The 25,034-nt window shown below is 38.7% G+C and overlaps 1 protein-coding gene across 23 annotated transcripts in view; it reads right to left on the bottom strand.

The window, feature by feature from the left end:
- LOC18427570 (P-loop containing nucleoside triphosphate hydrolases superfamily protein) overlaps positions 1–22,440 on the bottom strand; it is a 34,534-nt gene extending 12,094 nt beyond the window's left edge. For 2 of the 23 annotated variants that reach the window (XM_088849937.1, XM_020663246.2), the window contains exons 1-9: positions 21,988–22,147; positions 21,386–21,883; positions 20,939–21,118; positions 20,637–20,830; positions 20,307–20,468; positions 18,064–18,194; positions 16,738–16,906; positions 16,318–16,613; positions 11,770–11,894 (exon numbers count right to left, since the gene is read on the bottom strand). In XM_088849937.1, the coding sequence (XP_088706063.1) occupies positions 11,770–11,894; positions 16,318–16,613; positions 16,738–16,906; positions 18,064–18,194; positions 20,307–20,468; positions 20,637–20,756 (1,003 nt within the window). In that variant the 5' untranslated portion in view covers positions 20,757–20,830; positions 20,939–21,118; positions 21,386–21,883; positions 21,988–22,147. Of the gene's footprint in view, positions 1–11,769; positions 11,895–16,317; positions 16,614–16,737; positions 16,907–18,063; positions 18,195–20,306; positions 20,469–20,636; positions 20,831–20,938; positions 21,129–21,385; positions 21,884–21,987 lie in introns of all 23 variants that reach the window. The other 21 variants (XM_088849930.1, XM_020663241.2, XM_088849931.1 and 18 more) reach the window with 20 other exon arrangements.
- Positions 22,441–25,034: the final 2,594 nt, after the last annotated feature.

The following is a 25,034-nucleotide window of genomic DNA, read 5'->3' as shown; positions in this document are numbered from 1 at the left end:
CTAACCCTCGCCCCCTATCCCAGCTTCCACCTCGCTTTTCCCCTGATATCTCCACCCCCTGGTTATCTCTCTTTTCACATCCCCCTGAGTAGTGATCCTTCCTCCCTTTCTTACCCTATTCGTTGCACCGCGAGATTCCACCCTCCCCTCCTCGGTTGACCCCCTCTCCCCCCCTGCCAATGGCTTATCCTCTTGCTCAGAGTCGTACTTGATGGACTCTGTGGATTCTGGGTTTGTGGATGCCCTATATCGAGCCCAAGACAACCCAGTAGAGCTCCTCTCGGTGATGGGGTTTCGACCCGACAGTCCCATCAAAGTTTGTATTACAGCAGATAAAGATCCTGGTCACTTGTCGATAGAAATGAAGGCCTTAGGCGAGTCCTCTACCACCAACCAGAGAGTATCCAGAGAACTCCACAAACTCTCGTTTGGGGTTAGGTATGAAAGAGGCGAATCCCCTGACTTGCCCTATGCTCTTCGTTCGGAGCCTCTGCCTTCTCGCCAAAATACCAGAAGTGCCCCACACCATTTTGTTGCCTTATGAAAACCTTAATATGGAACATTAGGGGCTTAGGCCACTCGGACAAGTGGAGCAATGTTTCCCAGTTCGTGCCCCAATTTTCTTCTTCGATTCTCGAGTTGGTGGAGACCAAACTCCCCTCTCCTGCTCTCTCCCAAATCAGGCAAGTATGGGGTGTTCAACCCTGCTAGTGGATCGCTCTGGACGTCGTTGGCGCATCAGAAGGGATATGGGTTCCTTGGGACCCATCCCAACATACCTTAGTGGCTTCATAGATTGGGAGGTTTTAAGTCACTATGACAAGGATTTTTGATTCCCTCCTTTGAAAGTGTACAGTAGTCTATGGACCCAAAGCCGACAGCGAGAAGTTGAGCTACTTAACAGAGTTGCAAGGCATGGCAACTCTTCCCTCTTCAATTTAGTGCCTAGGAGGTGATTTCAACATCACCAGGTACTCTCACAAAGAAATTCCCACGACAGGATAACCCCTCCAATGATCAAGTTCTCCGACTTCATTGCTCACAATAGCCTTTTAGATATTACGCTAGAAGATGTGGAGTTTACCTGATCCAACCACTCATCTTCTCCAAGTCTTTTGAAACTAGATAGATTCCTAACCTCCCTTGGGTAGGATCTAGAATTACCAGGCACTCACTCTCTCGTGCTCTCCAAGCCCACCTCAAACCATAGACCAAACTAATCCTCTCCACATACCCAAGTCATCCCTAGAGGGCCCAAGCCCTTCCGACGAGAATGTCTTGGCTCCTCGAGCTTGGCTTCTCCTCTTTGGTCCTAGATCAGTGGGACTCCTCGAGCCAAGCAACTTCAAAAATAAGAAAACCTCCTTATTGACCTCTATTCACCAGTTGGATCTATTAAAAGCAGGGAGATCCCTGTCTTCCCCCGAGTTGGCCTCTCGCTCTTACCTAAAACTTGAATACCAGTCCCTTCTCAGGAAAGAAGAGGTGTACTGGGCCCAAAGGGCCAAAATGACATGGCTCAAGTCAAGAAATCAAAAAACATTGTATTTCCACAAGATAGCTAATTGCTGAAGGAGGGAGAACTCGATATCCCATATTGTGGTAGAAGGCCAGACAGTAGATCAACCTAGTCTTATCGAGGCGGCAGCGGTCCAATTCTTCTCCAAGTTTTTCTCCTCTCCCTGGGTCCTAGGAAAGTAATGGATGACCTTTCATTCTTCACTATCTCTCCCGAAGTCACTGTAACTCTAGAGGCTCCATTCTCTGAGAAAGAAGTCCTCCTAGCCATCAAAGATCTAGGCGACGATAAGGCCCCCGGCCCTGATGGCTTCTCGTCGCTCTTTTCAAAGTCTTCTGGGACACCTTAAGGCCCAACATAATGGCTTTCTTTTCAGAATTCCACTCTCGAGCCATCATGAAAAAGGTGATGAATGCATCTTTTATCGCATTGATCCCAAAGAAAAGAGAGGAAGAGTTGAAAGATATCAGACCTATTAGTCTGGTCAATTCCTCCTAAAAATTCTCTCGAAGGTTCTGGACTCCCGCCTCAAGGCGCTCCTCGGTTTCGTGATTTCTTCCCATCAAGGGGCGTTCGTCAAGCAATGCCAAGTCCTCGATGGGGCTGTAAGTACCCAAGAATGCATCCATTCCCGACATAGTTCTGGCATCCCTAGGCCAGTAATCAAAGTAGATTGGGAAAAAACCTACGACCACGCTGATCGGAATATTCTCGAAGAGACTATGCCAGAATGGGTTTTGGTGCCCACTGGAGGAGGTCGATCCATGGATGCATTTCCAATCCCCACTTTTTGGCTCTTATCAATATATCTCCTGAGGGGTACTTTCGAGAGGAGACCCTCTATAACCCTTTCTCTTCGCCATCGTGGCTGAGGTGTTCAGCGCTTCTATCTATCGAGTGTACAAAGCAGGCTACATCTCGGGGCCTCGGTCGAGCACGTGGTTCCCATCTTCAATATGTCGATGGAACGATCCTCTTTTGCAATGCTTTCTGCCTACTACGATTACCCAAATACTTCGAACTAACCTTGCAAAGACAAAGATGACTAGGATATGCCTCAATGAGGCACAGGACCAACGCTTTGCCGACACTTGGGGTTGCGATGTGGAGTCGCTGCCCCCATCCTACCTCGGTTTACCACTCTTGTCTAAGCCTCCCCAGGCTTCATCTATGGAGCCTAGTCATTGACAAGGGTGGGAGGAGGCTGGCGTCTTGGAAAAGCAGATTTCTCTCCCTAGCTGGTAGCATCACTCTAATTAAGTCCATTTCTAGCATCCCCCTATTCTTTATGTCAATGTTCTTGATGAATGCGATAGTTAGTCACTAGGCTGGAAAAAAAGGTGGTGGAGATTTGCCACCCAGCCCACCCAACTTTGGCGAGAGGTGATTAAACAGAAATACTGTCGGGATGAGCATGCTTGGTTCCCTTCTTGTAGATCGAGAGGAAACATTTCAGGATTTTGGAGGTCTTTGATGTGTACTCACCAAGTAGTACAAAGCCATTTCCGCTTCATTACCAGGTGTGGCTCACTAGTCAGCTTCTAGCATGACACTTGGGTCGGCCCTTCGCCCCTGAAAGATCAATTTCCCTTCCTCTTTCATCTAGCTCGCGACCCCTACTCCTCTTGAATACCCCCTCCATTGTTGCTACGACATGGCACTCTTTCCTGCCTCCCAAAATCCAATTCTTCACCTGGGTAGTTATCCGCGAGAGGGCCCTGACCTTAGATCACGTGCAGTGCAGGGGTCGTCCACTTCCCAATAGATGTATCATGTCTCAAGGCTGAAGAATCCAATAGCCACCTTTCTCTGCATTGTGAGGTCACCATGGGCCTTTGGTAGGACTTTCTCCTCCCCTTTAATTGGGTTTAGGTCACCCCCCGAACAATCCCCCATCTCTTCTCCTTTTGCCTTAGAACTCCCTGGAGAAAATCTCGACATCTCCTGTGGAGAGATTCCATCTCAGCAATTCTATGAACTATTTGGATTAAACAGAATAGTAGGACGTTCAGGGGGAGCAAACCTCCATCCCATCCCTCATTGAAATAAGCAGGGCACTGGTTACTTTCTGGGCCCTCAACCACCATTGTTTCTGCATCTTCCATTTTTCTAATTTGCACCACCATTGGCAAGATTTGTTGCAACTTAGGACTCACAAAATTTCTCGATATTCCATATGGAGGCTGCCAAATCCCAGGGCAATAAAGTTAAACTTCGATGGTTGCTCACTAGGAAACCTAGGCCCTTTAAGCATCGGAGGACTATATAGGGACTCAGAAGAGCGCATTCTCCTCTCTTTCGCCCTACCAATTGGAGTGGTCGACTCCACATTTGCTGAGGCAAAGGCTCTCCTCAAAGGACGTCGTAGATTTCAACCCCAATGGAACTCAAAAGTAACGGTTGAAGGGAACTCCAGCAATACAATCGCCAGGGCCTCCAACTCCACCCCCTGCCCGTGGAGACTAGACAACATGGTTATAGAAGTTACCCACCTATGTGGTGGCATTCAAGTCACCTGAGGCAAACCTTTCGTGAAGATAACAACGAGGTAGATGCCTTAGCCAGGGAGGGAACCACCTCAACTCCCCCCAAGGGATCCCCGACCCCCCTTAGCAACCACCACCACCAACCCCCCCCCCCCCCCCCCCCTCCCCCCCCTCTCTTTTATGTTGTAGCGTTCCTTAACTTTCCTTAGGTCCCCGTCTAAGAGAATGCCCACCTTTGTATCTTCTACTCCAGTATCTTTTTATTATATTTATACATAGTCAACACTATAAAAAAAGGTATGCAGGAGGCGCCCAAGGGTTTTCTCAACTTTCTCCTAATGAGCCAAGAGTTGTAAAGCCCGACAACCTGGGTGATTCAGTCACCTTGGTTAAAGCCTTTTAAGCGTCCTCACATACACTAGAGGGTATTTCCAAGGACATCATTGAAGCTTCAATTAAAATACACAACAGAAAAGAAGAAGTATAAGCGAGAAGAAGATCTAGAAAGAGAGATAAAGAGAGAAAAGGAAAAGAGAATAGGGAGTCATGTTGGGTTGTAAAACTGACCCATACCCCTAGCTCTTCCAATATATTACTAATTTTGCTTGTATACAATGATGCCCTTTTAATGAGGGGAATGACACATAAGTCCTTAGGACTTGAAAATAATAGAAAAGAGTATAACTTTAACATTCACAACCTCCACCTCAAGGTGGTGCATAGATATCCATCATGCCCAACTTGCTGAGGATCACTTGTAGTCAAGGTTCTCAACAGCCTTAGTAAGAATGTATGCTAGCAGGTCTTTGAATTTCAAAATGAGTGGCAAATTTCTTTGGTAGCAACTCTTACTTGAATAAAATGTCGGTTTGTCTCTATGTTCTTGGTCTTATCATGCTGGACTGGATTGTGAGCTTCACTAATGGCTGCCTTGGTATCACAATACAAGGACATTGATCCCTTCATAGGAAAACTCTCGTAATAAGATTTTTAGCCACAATAATTCACACACTCCGTGAGCTAAGGATCGACACTCTACTTTTTGAACATGAACAGACTAGAACTGGCGGTTTTTACTCCTCCAAGCCACAAGGTTAACCCCAACCAAACTACAGTGATGTAGATCTTTGGTCCACAATAGAACATGCATGGCTTTCTCCTTCACACCCAAGTTCAAGCTTTAAGTTGGCTAGCTATCCTTGGCCGTAATCTTATGGTCGACCAACGCCCATAAAGAGGCCTCCCTCTAACAATTGTTGTTTATGCCTTGACACTGAGGAGCTTGTTGCCTCCCATCTTTGGACTTGATTCTTCAAGGACTTTAATTGGATTTGGGTTACCCTCAATCCATTTCTCAGCTTTTCTCCGCCTTTTTCTCTCCCTTGTACCTTCTTATTGCCATCTTCCTATGGAGAACTTCAGTCATGATTAACCTGTAGTCCACTTGGCATTTATAGAAACCCCAGGGTCTTCAGAGGCATTCGTCATACCACTTCTAGAATCATAGAATTCTATCATACCCTAGCTATCTTTTGGGCCCTTAACTACAAACCACTCAAAACTATCTCCAAGTCGAACTTCATCTTGCACTTGACAGACTTCATTACTTTCTGCCCACCAAAACCCTCCCATTCAACCTCTTCGTGTCCCCCAACGAAGGGGGGTCATCATCAACCTCAACTTCGGTGGGTGCTCCTTGGGTAAGCTCAACATCTCTTCCACTTTTCCCTTCTCTCAATATTTTATTTCTATTTCTCTTTTGCTTTCGTATTTATGGTTTTGCAAAGGAGCACCCGGTTTATGGCTGCCATAATATCTCACTCCTCACGAGCTGTTTGTACCTAATACTATTTTAGTAATTTATTGTTGCCTTTCTCCAAAAATAAAAAAAATAGAACTGGCCCAATTTGCACATATATAAGCATCAACCCATAAGTGCCCATGATTATGAACAACAATCCCCTACCTGGTGATGAAATCAAATATCCAAGAATTTTATAAGGAACTTCAAGATTAGTAGCTCATGGAGCATGCAAACTAACTAATCACACTCACAGCATATGCATTGCCTGGATGTGTAAGTGAAGGATATAACAACCTGCCTACTAATCTTTGAAACATACCTACATCTGTGAGACCATCACCCCTTCGCTCATCTTGTGTATGGTGTTGTTCCAAAGGAGTATCAGCTGGTTTGGACCCAAGCTTTCATGTTTCCTTAAGAATGTCAGTACATACTTTCTTCAAGGGATGAAGATTCCCCTCTTAGACCAGGCCACTTCTATCCCAAGAAAGTACTTCAATGGGCTTAGATCTTTAACTTCAAACTACTTTGCTAGATAGCTCTTTAGTTGTTGAATTCCCTTAGAAAAATTACCTATTATAACAATATCATCCTCATATACAATCCTGCCAGTGGTACTGACTTTGGTATGTCTTATAAATAAGGTACGGTCTGCATGACTCCGTGTATACCCACTTCTTTTAACAACACCACTAAACCTCTCAAACCAAGCTCAAGGAGGCTGCATCATAGTTACCCAAAGCGATTCAGAAACTGAATTGATTTAAGATTCGGAAGCGCAGAATCACTGCCGGCTGGAAGATTCATGTTTTCGGAATTGACATCCGTACGAGGAATCGTGGGGGACGAGATTCCTATTTTTAGGAATTATGATTTAACCAAAATAGAATCGAGATCTCTATATAGATGGAATTAGGATTCCTAGCTCTTTGAAAACGAGTTTCTGACCTAATTGGAATCGACCAATAAGGAATCGAGAATCTTTCATTTATGGAATCGAGATTTCGACATCCTTGGAATAGAGAGGAAACTGAGATGGAAACAATACATATCTCAATGTCATTCATTGACCGACATGCCATACATTCATGTTTTACATTTTTCTACCATCTTGGAGTTGCAATCCTCCATTGGATCAATATAATGCATACTTAAAGCAGTAAGTAGAGAACGTGGACCACCACTTCGGTTTTTATTTTCATGCCAAAAAAGATGACTATGCCTTATAACTTGAGATTGAGTGTCTAGCTCCAGTAGTTTGATGCCTTGAAAACTTCTAAACATCACTTCTCATAAAAAAACAAAAAGCAAAAAAGGGGGGGAAAGTGTTAGAATTCCAGTAAATGTGGAAACCAATTTTAACAAGTTTAGAGTCGAGATTCACCAATTGCATAATCGAGAATCAATAAATATTGGAAACGAGATTCTATAGACTTTACGGAAACAGGTTTCCTAAAGATTCTTAGTCAGAATCACCGAATCTGGGTTCTGAATTGGAATCACAACCTTCGGTAAGAGATTTGAATAATTATAGGCTGCATAAATGGCATTTCTCAATTTACAAACTTTTCCCTCATATCCAAAAGCCCTAAATCCAAGTGGAGGTACCGTGTATATTTCTTCCTATGTTTCCCCATGAAAGAATGAATTCTTGACACCCAGTTGATGAAATAGCCACTCTAAGTTTGCTGCCAATGACAAAAGGGCATGAATGGAGTTTTTCTTTTCTTTTTCTTTTTGCTTTTTTTTTTTCCTTAATTTTTTGGGGTGAACAATATAAATGGAGTTCATCATAGCCACAGGAGCAAATGTCTCTTGATAGCCTATCAATCGTGCCTTCTGCCAAGGGTACCATCGACCATGTGTTTTACAATGTAAACCCATTTGCAACCAACCAACCTCCTCTCTTTAGGATGGTCTACCAATGCCCACATACCATTCTTGATGAGTGCTCTCATCTCCTCGCTTATGGCCTCTTTCCACTTGGGATGAGCTAAATCTACAAAAACACTAGATGGAATAGAAACACGATACAAAGGCCCAATAAGTAGGAGACTACTTAAAATAAACAAAGTTGCTAATTGCGAGTACATAACTTTTTTTAGCTTTTCGTACAATGGGCAGATCAGATTCATCACAATGAGATCTAATGGGATTACATGGATCAGAGGTATGCAACTGGCTTAAAGGCTTGTTAGCTATGGCGGTCTCCACTTCTCTCTGTTTCCACCAAGCATAAACTTTTAATTCTTTCTCTCATCATCGTGGGATAGCTACCCACTATCCTCTTTAGTTTCAAACTAAGGAAAAATCGCAATAGGAGGAGAAACAGAAGACCTCTCTTCCACACTACACTCCCCTAGAAGAGAGGTGTGGAGAAAAGGAGTGGACGCAAAGGTCACATCCATCAAGACAAACTTCTTCCCTAACAAAGGTTCATAACATTTTAACCCCTTTTGAGAAGATGGATAACCAAGAAAATATGTTCTACATATCGGGATCCGACTATCTTTACCAGAACAAAGAGAATACTAAGAAAACAATGAAGATATACCAGTCATGTGGTATGAGGCTTCTGAATCACTAATCCAGGATGGTCCAGATGGGGTAAAAAAGACATGATAGTTGAAGCATGAATACTTGTGCATGCAAAAGATGAAAGTAGAAATAGTAGATGGGCCATCTAATTGAGAGAACAGGCTAAAGTTCTCAATCTCCTCTTAAGGAACTGATATCATCTCCTTGTAGTAGAAACTTGAGGTTGGATTACGTTGGCTAGCAGTTGGTCAGTATTAACAATAGCTGTCCCAGTCAACGAAGTATTATGAGCACTAGAATGACTTGCATGGTTGAATATGGCCAGCCAGCCGGCCGTCCAACTAGATTCCAGCACGTTACTTCATGATGACCATTTCTCCCACAATGATCACATTTCATCTTACTTTTATCTCCTTATTAGGTCCCTCTTTTCTAAACTTTCAAGGTCCACCCCTCTTATTGCTTTTTCGAGGTAGTAAGGCTGAAACAAGGGCAGATCGATCAACTATTGGAGCAGGCAGCATATGGCACTTTTTCTATACACCTAATTGGTAGATGGAAGAGCATCCCTATTGAGAATTTGAAACCTAGCGAACTCAAAACTCAGGGTGGCTCTACAAAAATATGGTTTTTCTCTACAAACTACTTGAATTTTCCCCATCTTCCTCAATGGCTGGTTTAAACAACTAGTAATGGTCTAAATCCTCCCACATGCTATGAAGAAGGAACAAATATGCAGCAAGAGCCCTCTCCCCTTGTCGAAGATGGGAAATTTTACATCTCATTCGGTACACTCGAGAACACTTTTGCTTTTGGGGTAGGTTTGATATGTGATCATCCGAGCCTTGTCCCAACCATTTAGGGTAGGTTCGACATACCGAGTCCCAAATCCTCCTTGCAGTTCAAAGGAACAAGAAGCTCTCACTAATTGATGATTGCATAGTGTAATAACCAAGACATTACAATCAGATGTTCAATTTGACACTTCTCATGTGAAGGATCTCTTTCTTCACGTTCAATAATCATACCGTTAATGTACCCCAATTTTCCCTTACACCAATAAACATTTTTACTGATTGCGACCACTCTAAATACATTGTTCCATCAAGTTTATAGTAACAATCCACAGGTAGGGTTATCTCCACGGATACACATATGGGAGGTCACACCTGGACTATTAATGATGGCCGAGGAGTTACCGATACTAGACATGCCAGCCACAATATAGGTTGTACAACCAAGAAAGTTCTGATCCACACAATCAGCAACTGGAAAACATGTTGATCAACACAATTAGCAACTCATATTCACTTCCCATTAGAATCCGAGACAATCAATACAAGCGATCTCGATAATGATTGAGTCACACAACTCAAAGACAAGGATGTGACATATTTAAGGGTTCAGACAACACCATCAAAATCATCCGAACCGGATCTAGGGTTTGTAACACCATCGAGTCATCCCAACCAGATGAAGGGTTTTTAACACCATTAAATCATCCCAACCAGATGTAGATCTCGAGCCTATAACACCATGGAGTCATCCCAACCAGATCTAGGGTTTTTAATCCAACATCAAGAACTTGAACTCAGAGTTCTACAATCCATACCCGTTTTTTCAAAATTAAGGGTTTCAAACTGTACAGCTGCAGACTGTACAGCTGATAAGAGACACTTGCAAAGTCAGATCACATCATTAAGATTGCAAGAACCACTCCCAAAGCCTCCTACTCTGATAGCATGTTAAAATATACAGCAGAAAAGAAGAAGACTTTAGGGAGAAAAGGATCTAGAGAGAGAGGAGGAGAGCAAGAGAGAAAGAGAGAAGTTTTGAGAGAGGCAAAAGGAAGAAAAGACAGGGAGTCACATTGGACTCTAAAACTGACCCACAAGCCCCTCTCTTGTAATATATATTATAAACTTTTACTTGCATGCAATGATGTCCTTGTAGTGAGGGAAAGAACACATTAAGTGCTTAGGGACTTAAATACAATAGAAAAGAGTATAAAATTTGACAACTTCCCACAAAAGAATCTAGGTGTCATGCAAAGGAGGACTTGGTGGTATAGCATGGCATATAGTCTAACATTTGTAGTATGCCAACTACATCTATCAAGAACCCCCAGTTGGAGATCGTAATTTTGATAAACCCCATGGGTTAGCCACTAATGTGAAATGCCTCAAGCCAGCACCATTGAGTTCTCGTCGCAACTGGCCCCCATTCATTCCAAAAAACCATTGTAGGCAGAGGGTGGAACATCACTTTATGTTGCGTTCTTCCCCTATCTAAATATTCCTTTTATCATTTATCAAAAAGAAGTTGAAAACGACAATCTCCTTTTTATGGATCAGAAATGGTTAATTTATAAAACGAGTTAAATTGAAGACAAGAAGGAGCCCCAACATAATGAGATGTCAAGGTGACATCTTGAATGCCTAAAAACTCAACCTCACATAAGTAGCATCTCATGTCACTCTTCCATTGGGGAGCACATCAGTTTGTAGGCCTGGGAAAAGGCTAAACCAGGCCTGGGTTCTTATTGGGCTGCCCTAGGCCCGACCCAGCCTGGCACGAACAGGGTCGAAGGGGACCATGGCCCTAGGCCCAGGTTGGGCCTAATAGATTCTAAAAGAGATGAAGGGGAAATATGTGTGAGCCAATCCTGGCACAGGCCTGCCCTGGGAACAAAATTTGTGGCCCAAGTCCAAGATTTCCAGGGCTGATCAAGCTGGGCTGGGCCCATTGCCAGCCCTTTTGTATTGGCCTCCCTTAGAACATGATGAAAATGGAAGAGTTTACAATCTCATCAAAGATCACCGCCAACCACCCCAAGGGGAATAGCCCCAAATCCCAATAGTCCATCTAGTGATGTCTAGGCTGTCAATCTCTACAGCAGAAGAGCAAATGCAGAAATCCACATGGCTCGAATATGACAGGGGTAGTTTACCCGCAGCATTCCTCTAAAGAATCCCAATTCCACCAGGCCATGGATGAAGTTTAAAACAAAGTGTATTGGCAAACCGGAAGATTGTTAACAAGAAAATCTTGAATATTTGTACAGCTGCAAAGATTTAGGGCTGATGATACATAATACCAAAACAATCCCATATTCTTGTCCACTTCTAGCATAACTCACATTATATGACAAAATGCTAAAACAGTTATCATAATTCCATTGTTGTTATGAACTGCCACTAACACTTTAAATATTTGTAATATTCTAGACAAAAACAAAGTGAAAAGTGGCTGAGAATAAACAACAGAAATTCCAAGTAGACAAAAAAGACAAGGATAAATTACGACGAATCCGTTAGGTCCAAGCAGTATGCCCAAAAAACCTACTCTTATGATTTCTCTTCTAGGAAAGAACTTAAAAGAAAGGCCCATGACAGCATAGAACTTCTTCTACCTATCCATACCTGGAGGACCCTCGAAAAGAACCGCTCGAGGTCGATTTGACTCAAACTTGCGCCTAGTTCCTCGAGCAATATTATCATATACATCTGGACTATGTAGAGCCAACAACACAGTATCCTCTATTTCTCTGTAGAAATCCCATTAGTTATCAGATGAGAAAACGTTTGGAAAGAAATTCCCAATTATGTCAAGACTAACCCGAAAACCGGTTGTAAACAGTGTGCATAGTCTAATTTGAAGTGTACACTTGTACATGCTTAACTGGGAGGTAATTATATGGTCACAGGAGCATTCCTGAGTTCAATATTTTTACAAATTTACTCATATTCCATGCCCACAAAAGAGAAAGAGAGCCACCCCACCCTGAAGTAGATAAACAAGGAACTTCATCTTGATGAGAAGCACTATTGATAAAGCATTGCACAGGCAAATAATATAAAAGAGGCACATAGAAGACAGGTATGACTACTCCCAGCGAAGCAAATTCCAACATAAAAATCTTTGACAACTCATAGTGCCCTCATGGGTATTACATGTCTACGTTAAACAGTTATTCCTTGCCATTAAAGAAGCGTCCAAGTACTACCATTTTCAATAACAGAAAAAAAGAAAGCACTCGCTTCTTTATATCAAGAAGAAGACGAATACAACTGAAAACATGATAAATCGCAAATATTCGGAGAGAAAAAGGTGTAAATTAGTAATGAGCCTGAATCTTCATAATATGAAGATAAAATATGCCTGAATATAATGAGAACCTCAAAAGGGCAACTAAAGTACAAGAAATGAATCATTATAAGAGAAAAGGAAAATATTTCCTCATGTATCATTTTGATATCTTGAAACGGTTTAATGATTGTAGCATGGGGGGTTCTCTAGCAGGAATTATTCTCATTCAATGACCTGAGAAATGGGATTAAGTTGGATATCATGTTCTTCACTGCCTTGAGGGGATGTCATTGTGTCGCTGGGGGGGGTCTTTTCTTTCTTTCTTTTCTTTGTTTTTTTTTTTGGGGGGTGGGGGAGGAGAGAAGGGGCCAGAAATTAGGATACAGTCTGGGAAAACAGAACGGGAGAATTACACAGAAAGAATGGCCATTAAATAGTTTCCGAACGAAGGCATGAATTAGGACTCTAGAGCTTGGAAGTGGAACTGGTAATGGAAGAAGGGAAATCAACAATTTAAATTTTCATTTAAAAAAAAACCTGAGGGAAATCAAGGATATGAATGTGACAAAAAGGTTGTGGAGAAAGAGAGACATGATATGCAACTTCATTGTTATGCCAATTAAGGCATAACAATTCCCTTTCTATAGAATATGACGTCATGAAAGGCATACTTTATTTTAAAAATAGTAGTCTGATAAGGTAAACAAGCCTTATTGGCCTCATAAGGGACACATAATGAATAACTATTTTATAAGAAAATTGACATTCCAGCAAGACTAGGGCCGTGCCCGCAAAGTTGTTCGTGTTTCCTAAATAAATTACTACATGCATGCCTTTGAAGTTCACATATTAAAGTGGAAACATGAATATCTATTAACATTTATGTCGTAATGTGACTCGTAGACAACAGTAGAAAGTCATACTGAAGTCGAAAGCATTTAGCAATCAACATTCTAAATTGAACTTCCAATGCATCTAGTTGGAAACTTAATTGGGGAAACTCGCACAGGTTAGTGTTTTGATTGCATTGAACAATTCAAAATACAGCAAAGTGATCTGAAACTCGCTTGAGTCAGCTTACCTCAGGTCAGAACTGAATTGTACTCAGCCAACTCTTTTGAGAATCGGCTAAGTCATCCCAAACTTGGATTGGGACTAAAGCAATTGATAAATGTCAGTCCTTTAGAAATATTATTTATTGTTAGTATATTTAGCAATTTTACGTCAATTTAACCACACTAATGATGTATTCATCTAACAAATACTGTCAATTTCATCAACTCTACATCGGACTCATATAAATTTTTGGAATCCCGTTCCCACACATGGTGTTTATAATACAGATTCAAATTTACTACCCTGTCTATGGAAACAAAGCAGATTTTGAGGATTAATTTTAGAAGCTTTGGCCCGTTATAAATAACATAAACAAAGTGGAGGGTTTCATAAAGATGAGCAACAACAGGGTAAGTGTAAAAATATGTACTTAGGTGTTCATAACCAAGACCAGGTCATCTCCAAAATCTTTACAGAAAAGAACTGCAAACCAAACGACAAGTTTTGAAAAGCCATTAACTTGGGACAAAGTGAGCATTTATTTTTACCCTGAGAAGTAACCTCGCACATAATTTACATAAGGGAAAAAAACAATAGTCATGGAGATCCCCATACTTGGTGGTGATCCCAGCGATCCCACGCTCTGATGCCACATTCACAGTGCGGGACCTTGGGTGGATCCCACTCCCATATGGTAGGACAGAATCCCAATCCATTAAGCACCAGTGGATACAATCCACATGCATGTTAGATTGATCTTTTATAAAGAATTAAATGCATAAAAAAGAAAGTATTATTCTGCAAGATCATGTTGTATGTAGTAGACGCTTTCATCCTTGTCTATCAAAAAAAAAAGTCTTTAATGCATGTAAACCAAAGAAATATTAATGAAAATCCCAGCACAGCACAAAGTTACCGGATCTCCCACCCTCAATGTCCATCCCACTACATGATCTTGTTCCGGTGCTCCAAGATAGGGAGTTCCACTGGATCGCCACTTCTAAATTTTGTGACATCAATCCCCACTCGTTAGATACTACTCTTAGCCGCTCGAAGGTGAAAGAAGAGACCAAGAAGATGATTCATTTGGATCTTAATTGCATCATACTCTCTTTCCCTCTCATGCTTTTGAAGGTTGTAAGTGTAAAATCCGTTTTCTTGTTTGCATTTGTTGGTTTGTTTTTTTCCCCGTAGTTTTCTTCGTTTCTTCAACAAGTGCTTTTATGTTATGCAAAGCTCTTGTTTGAGAGTGCTTTGCAACATCAAAGCGAAAGTTGAAGAGGGTTTTTTGCTATGGCGAACCCTGCCAATAGTTTGACCTTGCAAAGCCCTCTAGAGTGCTTTGCAATGTCAAAGAAAGCACTCGGTCAATTTCGGGCCAGTACCACTGGCTTTGCTCATTGGCTACATGTCCAAAGGACCCCTCGCCCGCCCGCCATCTGTGGAAGCAAGCTAGCCCGCCTATCGGTCCATGGAAGAGGGCATTTATTTTTGTGAAGGATTCAATCCAGCCATAGGTCAAGTGACCATGTTTTTGGAGGCTGTAAAGTGCGAAATTGTAAGTATATTCGAAAAATAAAAAATCAGATCCCTTATAGTGTTATCCGTTATCCGAATGTGCATCATCATAATTTTTTTATCGTATATTGTTGGATTAATCATATAAACTACACTTAAAATGAACATGAAGATAAGATATTATTTACTAACTAAATAAATTTAGTTAATGAATGTTGCTTTTCTTGCCCATTTTTAATTGTATTTTGTGGATTATTGGATTTTTTAATAAATTTTATTTCTTGATTAAATGATTATATGAAATGCACACCCAACTTATGGAGCTTCTAGCATGTGTCCATCCCTCACTGGCACTCCTACTCCCACACCTGTTCCCACTTCCAATAATTATGAATCAGCAATGATAGGGAAAATGTAAAAAGCACATCTACTTAAGCGTTCATAACCAAGACTGCCATAGAAATTAAGCTCATCTTCAAAATCTTTTTGGAAGGGATCCCCTATTACCTGTAAAACCTAGTGACATTAACTTGGGAACTAGCTAGCTTCATTTTTTTTTTTTTTTTTTTTTTTTTTTGGGGGCGGGGGGGGGGGGGGGACCTTTTGGAGAACTATGAGTTGAAGAAATAACACACATAATCTGCGATACTGGGAAAACACCAAAAAAACCAAAAAAAAAAAAAAAGAAGAAGTGTTACTCCTTGTGATAAAATATTATACAATATTAAAATAAAGGTATAGATAAGCTTAAAGTTAAACAACTTGTGAACACTCTATCGATCAAAAAGAAAGCAGAACCACTCAAAACAAATCGGAAACACTTAACCATAGTTTCCAAAACAGTCCTCTACATGACATATTGACTTCGCAAAATTGGTGAAAATTCCAAAATTCATAGAGAAAATGGTTAAAGCGAGTTCGAGTTAGATTAAATCCCTAAAACAATATGATAGATCTGCCTAAAAAAAAACACAGAAAGTTCATGATCACACGGCCATGATAGCCATCCTCCAATACACGAAAAGTAACAACCCACAACATAATGCCAGGTAAGAGTTCTAAAAAGCAATGGCTTCTTGACAGACTCAATTACACCATGAGGTATTCAAGCATTCCAATATTAGATTGTTAGCTTCCATAAAATCAAGTTAGATAACCATGAAAAGATGATTTGATTTATTAACAATACAATAATCTAAAAGTCATCATCATCCGAGACTTACCCCAACTATTTGGGATCGGCAATACAATGATTGAAAAGTATCAAACGATAAATAAGTTTAAAAGCTTTAGTCAATGTCACATACCGTTTTTGCCAATAGTATCCTGCAACAATATCCCATGATATCTCATAATTGTGAAAAACAGTATTTGATTCATCCAGTCCAAAGACCTTCACTCCCATTGCTTCTAATGCTTCCAATGACTTTGATTTAACTGGTGCTTGTGTTGTATTCGATTTATCTCTTCTTTCTGGAAAGCCTCTATGTTTCTTTTCTGGGGCACTTATTGTATCTGAACCACTACTGGCTATTTTCAGCGCACAAGCAATAGCATCAAGTTCCTTGGCAGTAAATGATCCTTGTTTGATAAACTCTATTTCCTGAAAGCAAATGAACATGAATGCATATGGGTCATACAAAAGACTGCCCTAAAAATCACACAGAAACAATAACAGCTTTTAACATGATATGTATCAACTACAATGTTGAAAATGAAGGACTAACCACATTGCTTGATCCAATAAGTGATTCAAATATAACAATATAAAGCTTTCCATCATTCATATTTGGAACTTCAAGGGACTCTGAATCCCCGCCCGATGTTTTAGGATTGCTGTTTATATCATTCATGACCTCTTCTGGGGGACTTAATGTTAGCTGCCATGCAACCGCACTGAAAAAAATCCAAACAAGGCCAAGTTAACATGCATTATGTTAGTTAAAAGGTTGTAGAACCAAGTGAAGGCATTTTAGTTTCCTTGCACAGTAGAGATGACTCATCCAAGTGAGATGATAGCAATGACATAATTCAGGCAATGGGATGTGAATCCTGAATACTCTCTACTGAGGAGATATAAAGATTCTGTTCTCAGAAATGATAAGTGCTTACCCAAAATATTTTTTTAGATTACTTTACGAATGCTTTTCGAATACTACAATAATGAGTACAATGAATTCTATCTTATAATGCAGGAAAAGTAAGAATGGAACTGCTGATTCAATGCATTAAAGCAAATCATCAAGAAACAACAAATATTACAAATTTTATAACCATCCCATGAGGAATAAGATGATGACAAAAAAGGAATTACAGATAGACAGGTATTAACTAACTACAAATCCTCCAACCTTTCTTTTCTCTGAAATTGGGCTGACATTCGTCTAGTCACACCAATTGATTGCGTATGGCATGCTTAATGAATTCAGTATCATAATCCATTCAAAATAAATAGAAAAGCATAAAACTGCTAAAAACAGAACAGCACCAAGCATCAGCATCTAGAGGGCTCAAAAAACATCAACCACATTGAACTATGCCTTTTCCATCTAGAGAGCTCATGTATGAAGTGATAATGTGATATGCATTGCATCTAAAAGAGTATACACGAAATTTTGGAGGTCAATAGCAACCAAATTATAGGTACAATAAACTCAACCTAGTTAAACTTTGGCCCCTATAAGAAGGCATGAAGTACAAAATTATAAAAGATACTAAATCCTAGAAATTGCCAAGATCAGTATTTCACCCTTTCACATTTTCTCAGTTTTGCAATTCCTTACTAAATTTTCACAGCTTATTTCATCATTAAAAGAATTAAAAAACAAAACCCTATAGATCAGGTTTCTCCTTAGCAAAATGATAGTCAAAGAGTTTCCACTCAGATAAATAGAAGTGTGAACTCCTTATAATATGGAGAAGAGGTGAGTTGCACTTACTACATATCTATTAAGTTACGAAATCAATGATAAAACAGGATAAACAATTAAGAAAACAAGCGATAAAGCCAATAGACAGCAAGAGAAAATAAAGTATAGAACACTTTTTCATACCTATCCCATGCATGCAGTTTCATTTCCGACCCACCCACATGCAAATCAGTTTTTAATCCAAGTCTTGAGACAAGATCAACAATCAGCCGATGCACTTCACAATGAGATGGCACTTGAAATCTCAAGGTTACCTGAATTATGTTCGCAATGTTCATTTCTGTAATTGTGGAATGATTTACGATAAAATAGGCAAGATTAAGGCACAGGATAGGACATTAAAAAAATATAAATTTCTTCTAAATCCTAGTCTCCAATTAATAAGCCACATCTATAAAAGACCACAGTCATGTCCAATATCTGAAGTCAAACCAATCTTCAAGAAAATGACTAAATTTCCATCATATAATATTCCCTACTGAAACTAAATTGAGTACACTGTTGATAAATCTAGCGGGCATTGATGTTCAAATTAAGTAATGGCTCAAATCAAAGGTCGGTCACAGGACAACATAATAGAAGATCACATGATACGCAATACACCAGAATCAGCCCAGGACTTGACCTAGTCCCAGGAGGAATTAACTCGATTTGACTCGTCCCAGTCTTTCGAGAAAATGACCCAAGGTGAGTCGAAATGTTCGAGTCCCAAGTTGAACTAATGATTTTTTGAACAATGACAAGAAGGGTATCCATCATTTGTCACAGTGCAAATTAATTATGTCAAGCTAGCGAAAAACATAGATAGTTCTATTAAGGATTGTATAGCTCTTTTATAAAAGGTGAATTTTAGTATTCTTTTCGTCCAAAAGTTTACAAAGAAGACATTCCTCATGAAAGTGCAATATTTACATAAATGACTAGTTTTTTACATTCAAGAAGTGGGCAGGGTGAATTTTAGTATTCTTTTCGTCCAAAAGTTTACAAAGAAGACATTCCTCATGAAAGTGCAATATTTACATAAATGACTAGTTTTTTACATTCAAGAAGTGGGCAGGGATACCAACATTGTTTCCCAAACAACAGCATCTTCATACACCAACTTTCCCATGCAAGATACAGAGAATATTCATTTTGTTATTCTCATTCCCACTACATGATTTAAGGGACTGACATTCCATCCAAGCACGGCTTCTTGTTTTTGCAATAGTCCATAAAACACAATGCAGCGCCAAGGAAGGAGTGGGGTTTGTGATATCAAAATTACAAACGAATGTATTTTAGGTATTTCTCACTTGTACAAGTGTGATTGCATCACTGAAATTATCACTTAAAGCTGGAGGCTTCACAAGACATGTACGAGAGCAAATAGGGGGACTCTTTTGGAGGGTTTGGATTGCGATATGAGAGATGTTTCAAATTAGGGGTTTTCATTCTCCTCTTTGACAAGAAATCTAGCCACCACTACGCCCCAGTTTTGTGTGGTTTTATCAGCATTTCCATTGGATTTGGAGCCATGGTGATTTTTTCTATGGTTATTTTCTGGTAGTAAAAACGAACTCCTAGATCTTGCTGAATATGAAGAAAATCATGCATTTACCCAAATCTTGTAATTCTTTCACGATGATAAAATCAAATCCTTGCCAGTTGGCCATAGATGTATCCCACTAGGTGAATCACAAAGTGTGCTGGTTATGTTTGGATTGTCATTGTGCACAGTGTTTTGTAATGGTTTTAGGCTTTTCCTATTTCTCTTCTCTTGGTAATTTGGTTTCCATTTATTTTTCTAAAATTTTGTGCACAATATGCTGTTCTTGGGTGTTTTTGTTTATTGAGATTAATTTGTCAGTTATAACCAAGTTCGTTTTCAGGTATTGAATTTGTTGCAGTGGGGGGTGCTCACCACAACAAGGGGCAGTTGAGCAAATCTCGGTTCCCAACAGCATGTATATACATGAAAATTCCAAAGGACCCAGTGGAACAAATTCAACAGGTGGCATGCAAACACCATAGAGCCAATCAAATGATTCAAAAGAAAATTTTGTATCAGAAATAAATGTTTAAAAACAAGTATTCCCTTTGACAAGAATGAGTAGCTCATGAACTATATGATATTTCTTTTTTATGTTTCTAAAGTAACCAACTGTCAATGCAGCTATAACACTTGCTAAGGCAAAGCATTATACAGAACAATTGCATGCATATCATAACTTCAAATTCATGTTGTGAAATGTCATTTATCTGAACTGAGAACTGATAAAATATTGCACAAACTAGATAAAACTAAGCATATAAGACATCGCACCAATCATAAAAAATAATAATAATAATAAAATAAAAAAATTAAAGGAAGGCAGCTCACTCACCTGTTGACCTTTAACAGCAACAATAAATGGGGGATAAGAGCCTCGCTGCAACCCTTTCTTTCTTAGCAGCTCTTCTACTCTTTCCCGTTCAAGTCCAACCCTTTTCTCATTTCCACCAATGTTTGATGGTGATTGAGAGGCAGATCCAGGCTGAATGTCTGCCTATGCTATGTTCATAATAAATCAATAAACAGAATCATGCACACATGACAGTCTAACAATTTAAATATTCAAAAAAAAATTATTGCATGAGTGTAGTTCTTTACAATAAAATCAAAACGAAGTAGATAAAAAGAGCAGAAAATATCGATCAAGTAATCAAATTCATACCTCAGCTTGAGCAAATTCAAGCATAGTACTTCCAACAAGAGCACCAGCGAAGATTGTTTGTAAAATAGAATAAAATTTGGAGTTTGATGCTGATTCTGACCTCCATACTTTGGAATACATCAAGGAATGACTTCCACAGTCTGATCCTGCATAAGTCACGAAGTACGAACTTCCACAACAACATCCACCTAGACCTAATAAAGCAGATTACAAATATGAATTAATTCCCATGATAGAGATGATGTCGTATGTAATGTCAGGCAAACAGGATCCAAAAGACCACAAATACAGCTGAAACTGACCTCAAAAGCATCTATCAAATCAACAGCTTTGTTTTCCGATTCTCCTATAGAACAGTGGTCAGGAAATGTGGTAAGACCACCCATTAGAAAATGGACACACACCTAGATGTGTCCTTAAAAATCAATCACACTGCTTAGTTTCAACCCTTGCTCCCACAGATTCAAGATCGCCTTCCATCCCTAGGCATTACTGAGATGTCAACATAAATTTAATGATGGTTTTCGTTTTCGTTTGACCCTCATATAAACAATTTCAGTTTCTTCTCATCCTTTATAATTTCATTGTGCAAAGAGAACCTAAGAAACTAAAAATCTCTACCTCAAGTATTTAGAACTCTCATCTATAATTTTATGAAGAATACAGATGTGGATTGACAGAACACATTTAATGTCTAATGAATTAAATATAAAATTTCGATTATTCCTTTCCAGGACAGCAGAACCAACCATTCATAGCGTGCGTCAACTCCATAGTCCATACAGCCTAGTGATTCTTAATTCATCTCCAAATGATGTCACAGCTTCATTCTTTAGACGCAGCAAAATCAACTAGGACAAAGGAACTCGAATGGCAACTCAAATTCACCCAAACCCAATTCAAATGAATACACACGGAAGTAATCACAAGTTATAGTTCACAAAAAAAGCAGAGACACATAAGCTTCAGACTCCCAAACAATTGCAGTATAATCAGCACCAACACAGGAGGGGACCCAAAAAGACATAACCATTAATTGAATAAAAATAAGAAAACTGAACAGCCAATACACACTAGGAAACCCCGAACGATACGAAGGAAGAGGAACTATAGGAAGATGAGGAAGACGCTGAATCTCACTGAAACTCGAAGTAGATGAGGAGCTCTGAGAGAGAAGGGGCAACAGCGTCCGCCCATGCCTTAGAAGCCGCTTCATTTCTTCTCCAACTGAACACAGCGATACTCTTCTTTTACATGGAAAACATGACAACAAATGCAAATTCTAATCAGAATAAATAATGGGAAGGTGAAACGAAAATTCAAACAACAAAAAGTGTAAACATGTAAAAACCTTTTGATGAAAAAATCAGACGTTTAGTTATAGGAAGGCACACAGAGAGATATTTAGTGAGAGAAAGCAAGAGAGATGAGAGTTTTAGTGAGAGAAAGCAAGAGAGAGTCTTAGTGAGAGAAATCTAGAGAGAGAAAGAGTTGAGACCAGAATCTCCTGCAATTTTCGTTGGCAAGGACGGCACCGACTAGAAAGTTCCATTTCTCCCTCAACAAAGTTTCTTACATTTTCAACCGTTAGATGTAAGAAGCTACGGTTTGGATATCTCCTTCCGTTGTCAGGACCAATGAGAGGGGATTGATAACCCGCATTATTAGTAATCCACCCAATTTAACTTTCCCTCCACTTTTTTTGAGTGTTTTGGCACCGCAAAGGGGATAAGGGTTCTCTCTCGATCTTATTTTGCGTGTGTACTTTTAAACCTTTGGAGCCTAAATTGTGTATTTAAACCCTATCAAAATAAGTGAATCTTTACCCATAACCAGCGTTTTAAAAAACGCTCGGAAATAGTGAAAAAGGAACCGGATCGTCCAAAAATCGGAAATCGTCCGGTTCTAGAGAGAACCGGACGATTCTGTACAGTGAATCGCCGATTCACTGTACGGAATCGGCGAGTCCGAACAGTGAATCGGCGATTCCGTACGGTATTTTTTTTATTTTTTTATTTTTTTATTTTTTTTATTTTTTTATTTTTTTTTTTTTTTTTTTTTTTTTTTTTTTTTTTTTGGTAATCCATGATAGATTTTTTTTGTAATCCATGATCGAATTTTTTGGTTTTTTGTAACCCATAATAGAATTTTTTGTAATCCATGATCGAAATGTTTGTTTTCTTTTCTTGTAATCCATGATCGATTTTTTTTTTTTTTTTTTTTTTTTGTAACCCATGATAGAATTTTTTGTAATCCATGATCGAATGTTTTGTAATATATGATCGAAATGTTTGTTTTTTTTTTGTAATCCATGATTGAAATGTTTGTTTGCTTTTTTTAATCCATGATTGAATTTTTTGTTTTTGCTTTTTTTGTAACCCATGATAGAGTTTTTTGTAATCCATGATTGAATTTTTTGTAATCCATGATCGAACTATTTTTTTCTTTTTTTGTAATCCACGATTGAATTTTTTGTTTTTTTTGTTTGTTTTTTTTTGTAATCCATGATCGAATTTTATGTAATCCATGATCGAATTTTATGTAATCCATGATCGAATTTTATGTAATCCATGATTGAATTTTTTGAAAATTTGTGATTTTTTTTGTTTAATCCATGATCGAATTTTTTTTTGTAATCCATGATAGAATTTTTTGAAAATTTGTGATTTTTTTTTAATCCATGATAGATTTTTTTGAAAATTTGTTTTTTTTTTTTTTTAATCCATATTATTCAAAGAGAAAACGTGAGAGATGATGATTCTGAGGCCACCCTATCCCAGCCATATTATTCACATATCGAGTCCCAACAGCAACAGTGTAGGGATGAGCACGAAATACTGTAAATTAAATACTGAATGGCGGTTCATGCAGGGAAAGAACATATCAATATTCGCATATTCATTCAAAAACATGAAAATTCTTAATGGAGTACCCTCATTTTTTATTGAATTCCTAAAAACCAATATTTATAATGAATTTTAATAATTTTTTCGGATTTTTTTGAAGCTTTATTCTGACCGATTCACCCGATTCCGATCCGGATCGCCGATTCGCCAATCCGGATCGGTTTTTGAAAAGCCCGATCCGAGTCACCGATCCGGTTTTTAAACCATTGCCCATAACTCATCAAAAATTGCAATTCAATTGTTGAAAAACCTTTAAATTGATTATCTCAGGTTGAACATTATGGTTGTATAAAAAAATTAAGATTTTAAATTTTATAAATAGAATATATTATAATAAATCATCAAGACTATTCATTTCGCCCTAAAAATAAATGCTCACACATCCGTTAGATCCGTACAATTTTTTGAATTCTTTGTATTAAAAATTAATTTTAGAGCCATCATATACATTGTTTTTTGTGCCAAAAATGCTTTTCGGATGAGAATTTCATATGAAGCTTTATTTTATTTTCATATAGTCTAGGCCCTATAAAAACTTCATCTAGCAAGTAGTGCTTTCTTAGGATGCTCTCACAGGAACATAGTACATGTTTAGCAATCAACATCAAACCATAGTACATGTTTAGCAGTCACCATCAAACCAGACTCATTAAAATTTTCAATCAAATGAAATAACTAAAATAGCCTTCAAACTTCTACTTAGTTATTTGATTTTAGGGTGCGGACCATATGAGGTGCGCGCTCTATATTGCGTACCTCCAAAGTTTATCTAGGGATGTAGTTTTCGTGTCGAGAACTTTATGATGTCTTAAATTAATTTTCATCTCTAGTTATGAAATTGTAAATTTTAAAAATAATATATATGGAGTAAATTTGTAAATACTTGAAAATCTTAAAAATAGATGGTTTAGATAATTTGTTACAAGTCGTTTACAAGACTTAAAATTCTATTGTCTTATTATCCATATATCTAGAGGTAGAGATGATCAATTGGAAGGTTCTCCTTTCTAGAAAAATAAAGAAGTCAAATATGAAACGCACTACAACATCTAATTAAGGTAAGATAGTAGGGATCCAAACCAAAGCTAATGGCACCATTATGCGGCAATCTAACAATAGATGAGCTTTTTCCAATATATATATATAAAAGTTGGGGTTAGCCCACTAGCTCATATGAACATATGAGCCCAATGGCCCAGATTGAATCTAGGCCGATCTGACGATCACGGATGTCCAGCAGTGTTTGAATTTTATTTTATTTTTTTATAAATACAAATCACTTGAAATTTTAGACGTGTGTTCATAAAAAATAGATAAATCTTCGAAAAATATCACAAAAATATTTTACATGAAATAAATTGACCAAAATACCATCGAAAAGTTTTGAGGGGTATTTTGGTTTTTGTTTTTAGAATGTTTTTTTTTATATTTTTATTATGTGCGCCTTGATGAGAAGAACACACACTTAAAATTTCAAGTGATTTAGATCTAT

Source organism: Amborella trichopoda, chromosome 10, assembly GCF_054954075.1.
Source record: "Amborella trichopoda isolate Santa Cruz 75 chromosome 10, AtrichopodaSantaCruz75HAP2 v2.0, whole genome shotgun sequence".
NCBI classification, from domain to species: domain Eukaryota; kingdom Viridiplantae; phylum Streptophyta; class Magnoliopsida; order Amborellales; family Amborellaceae; genus Amborella; species Amborella trichopoda.
The sequence above is the reverse complement of the archived record's forward strand: the minus strand, read 5'-3'. Positions and strand labels throughout refer to the sequence as shown.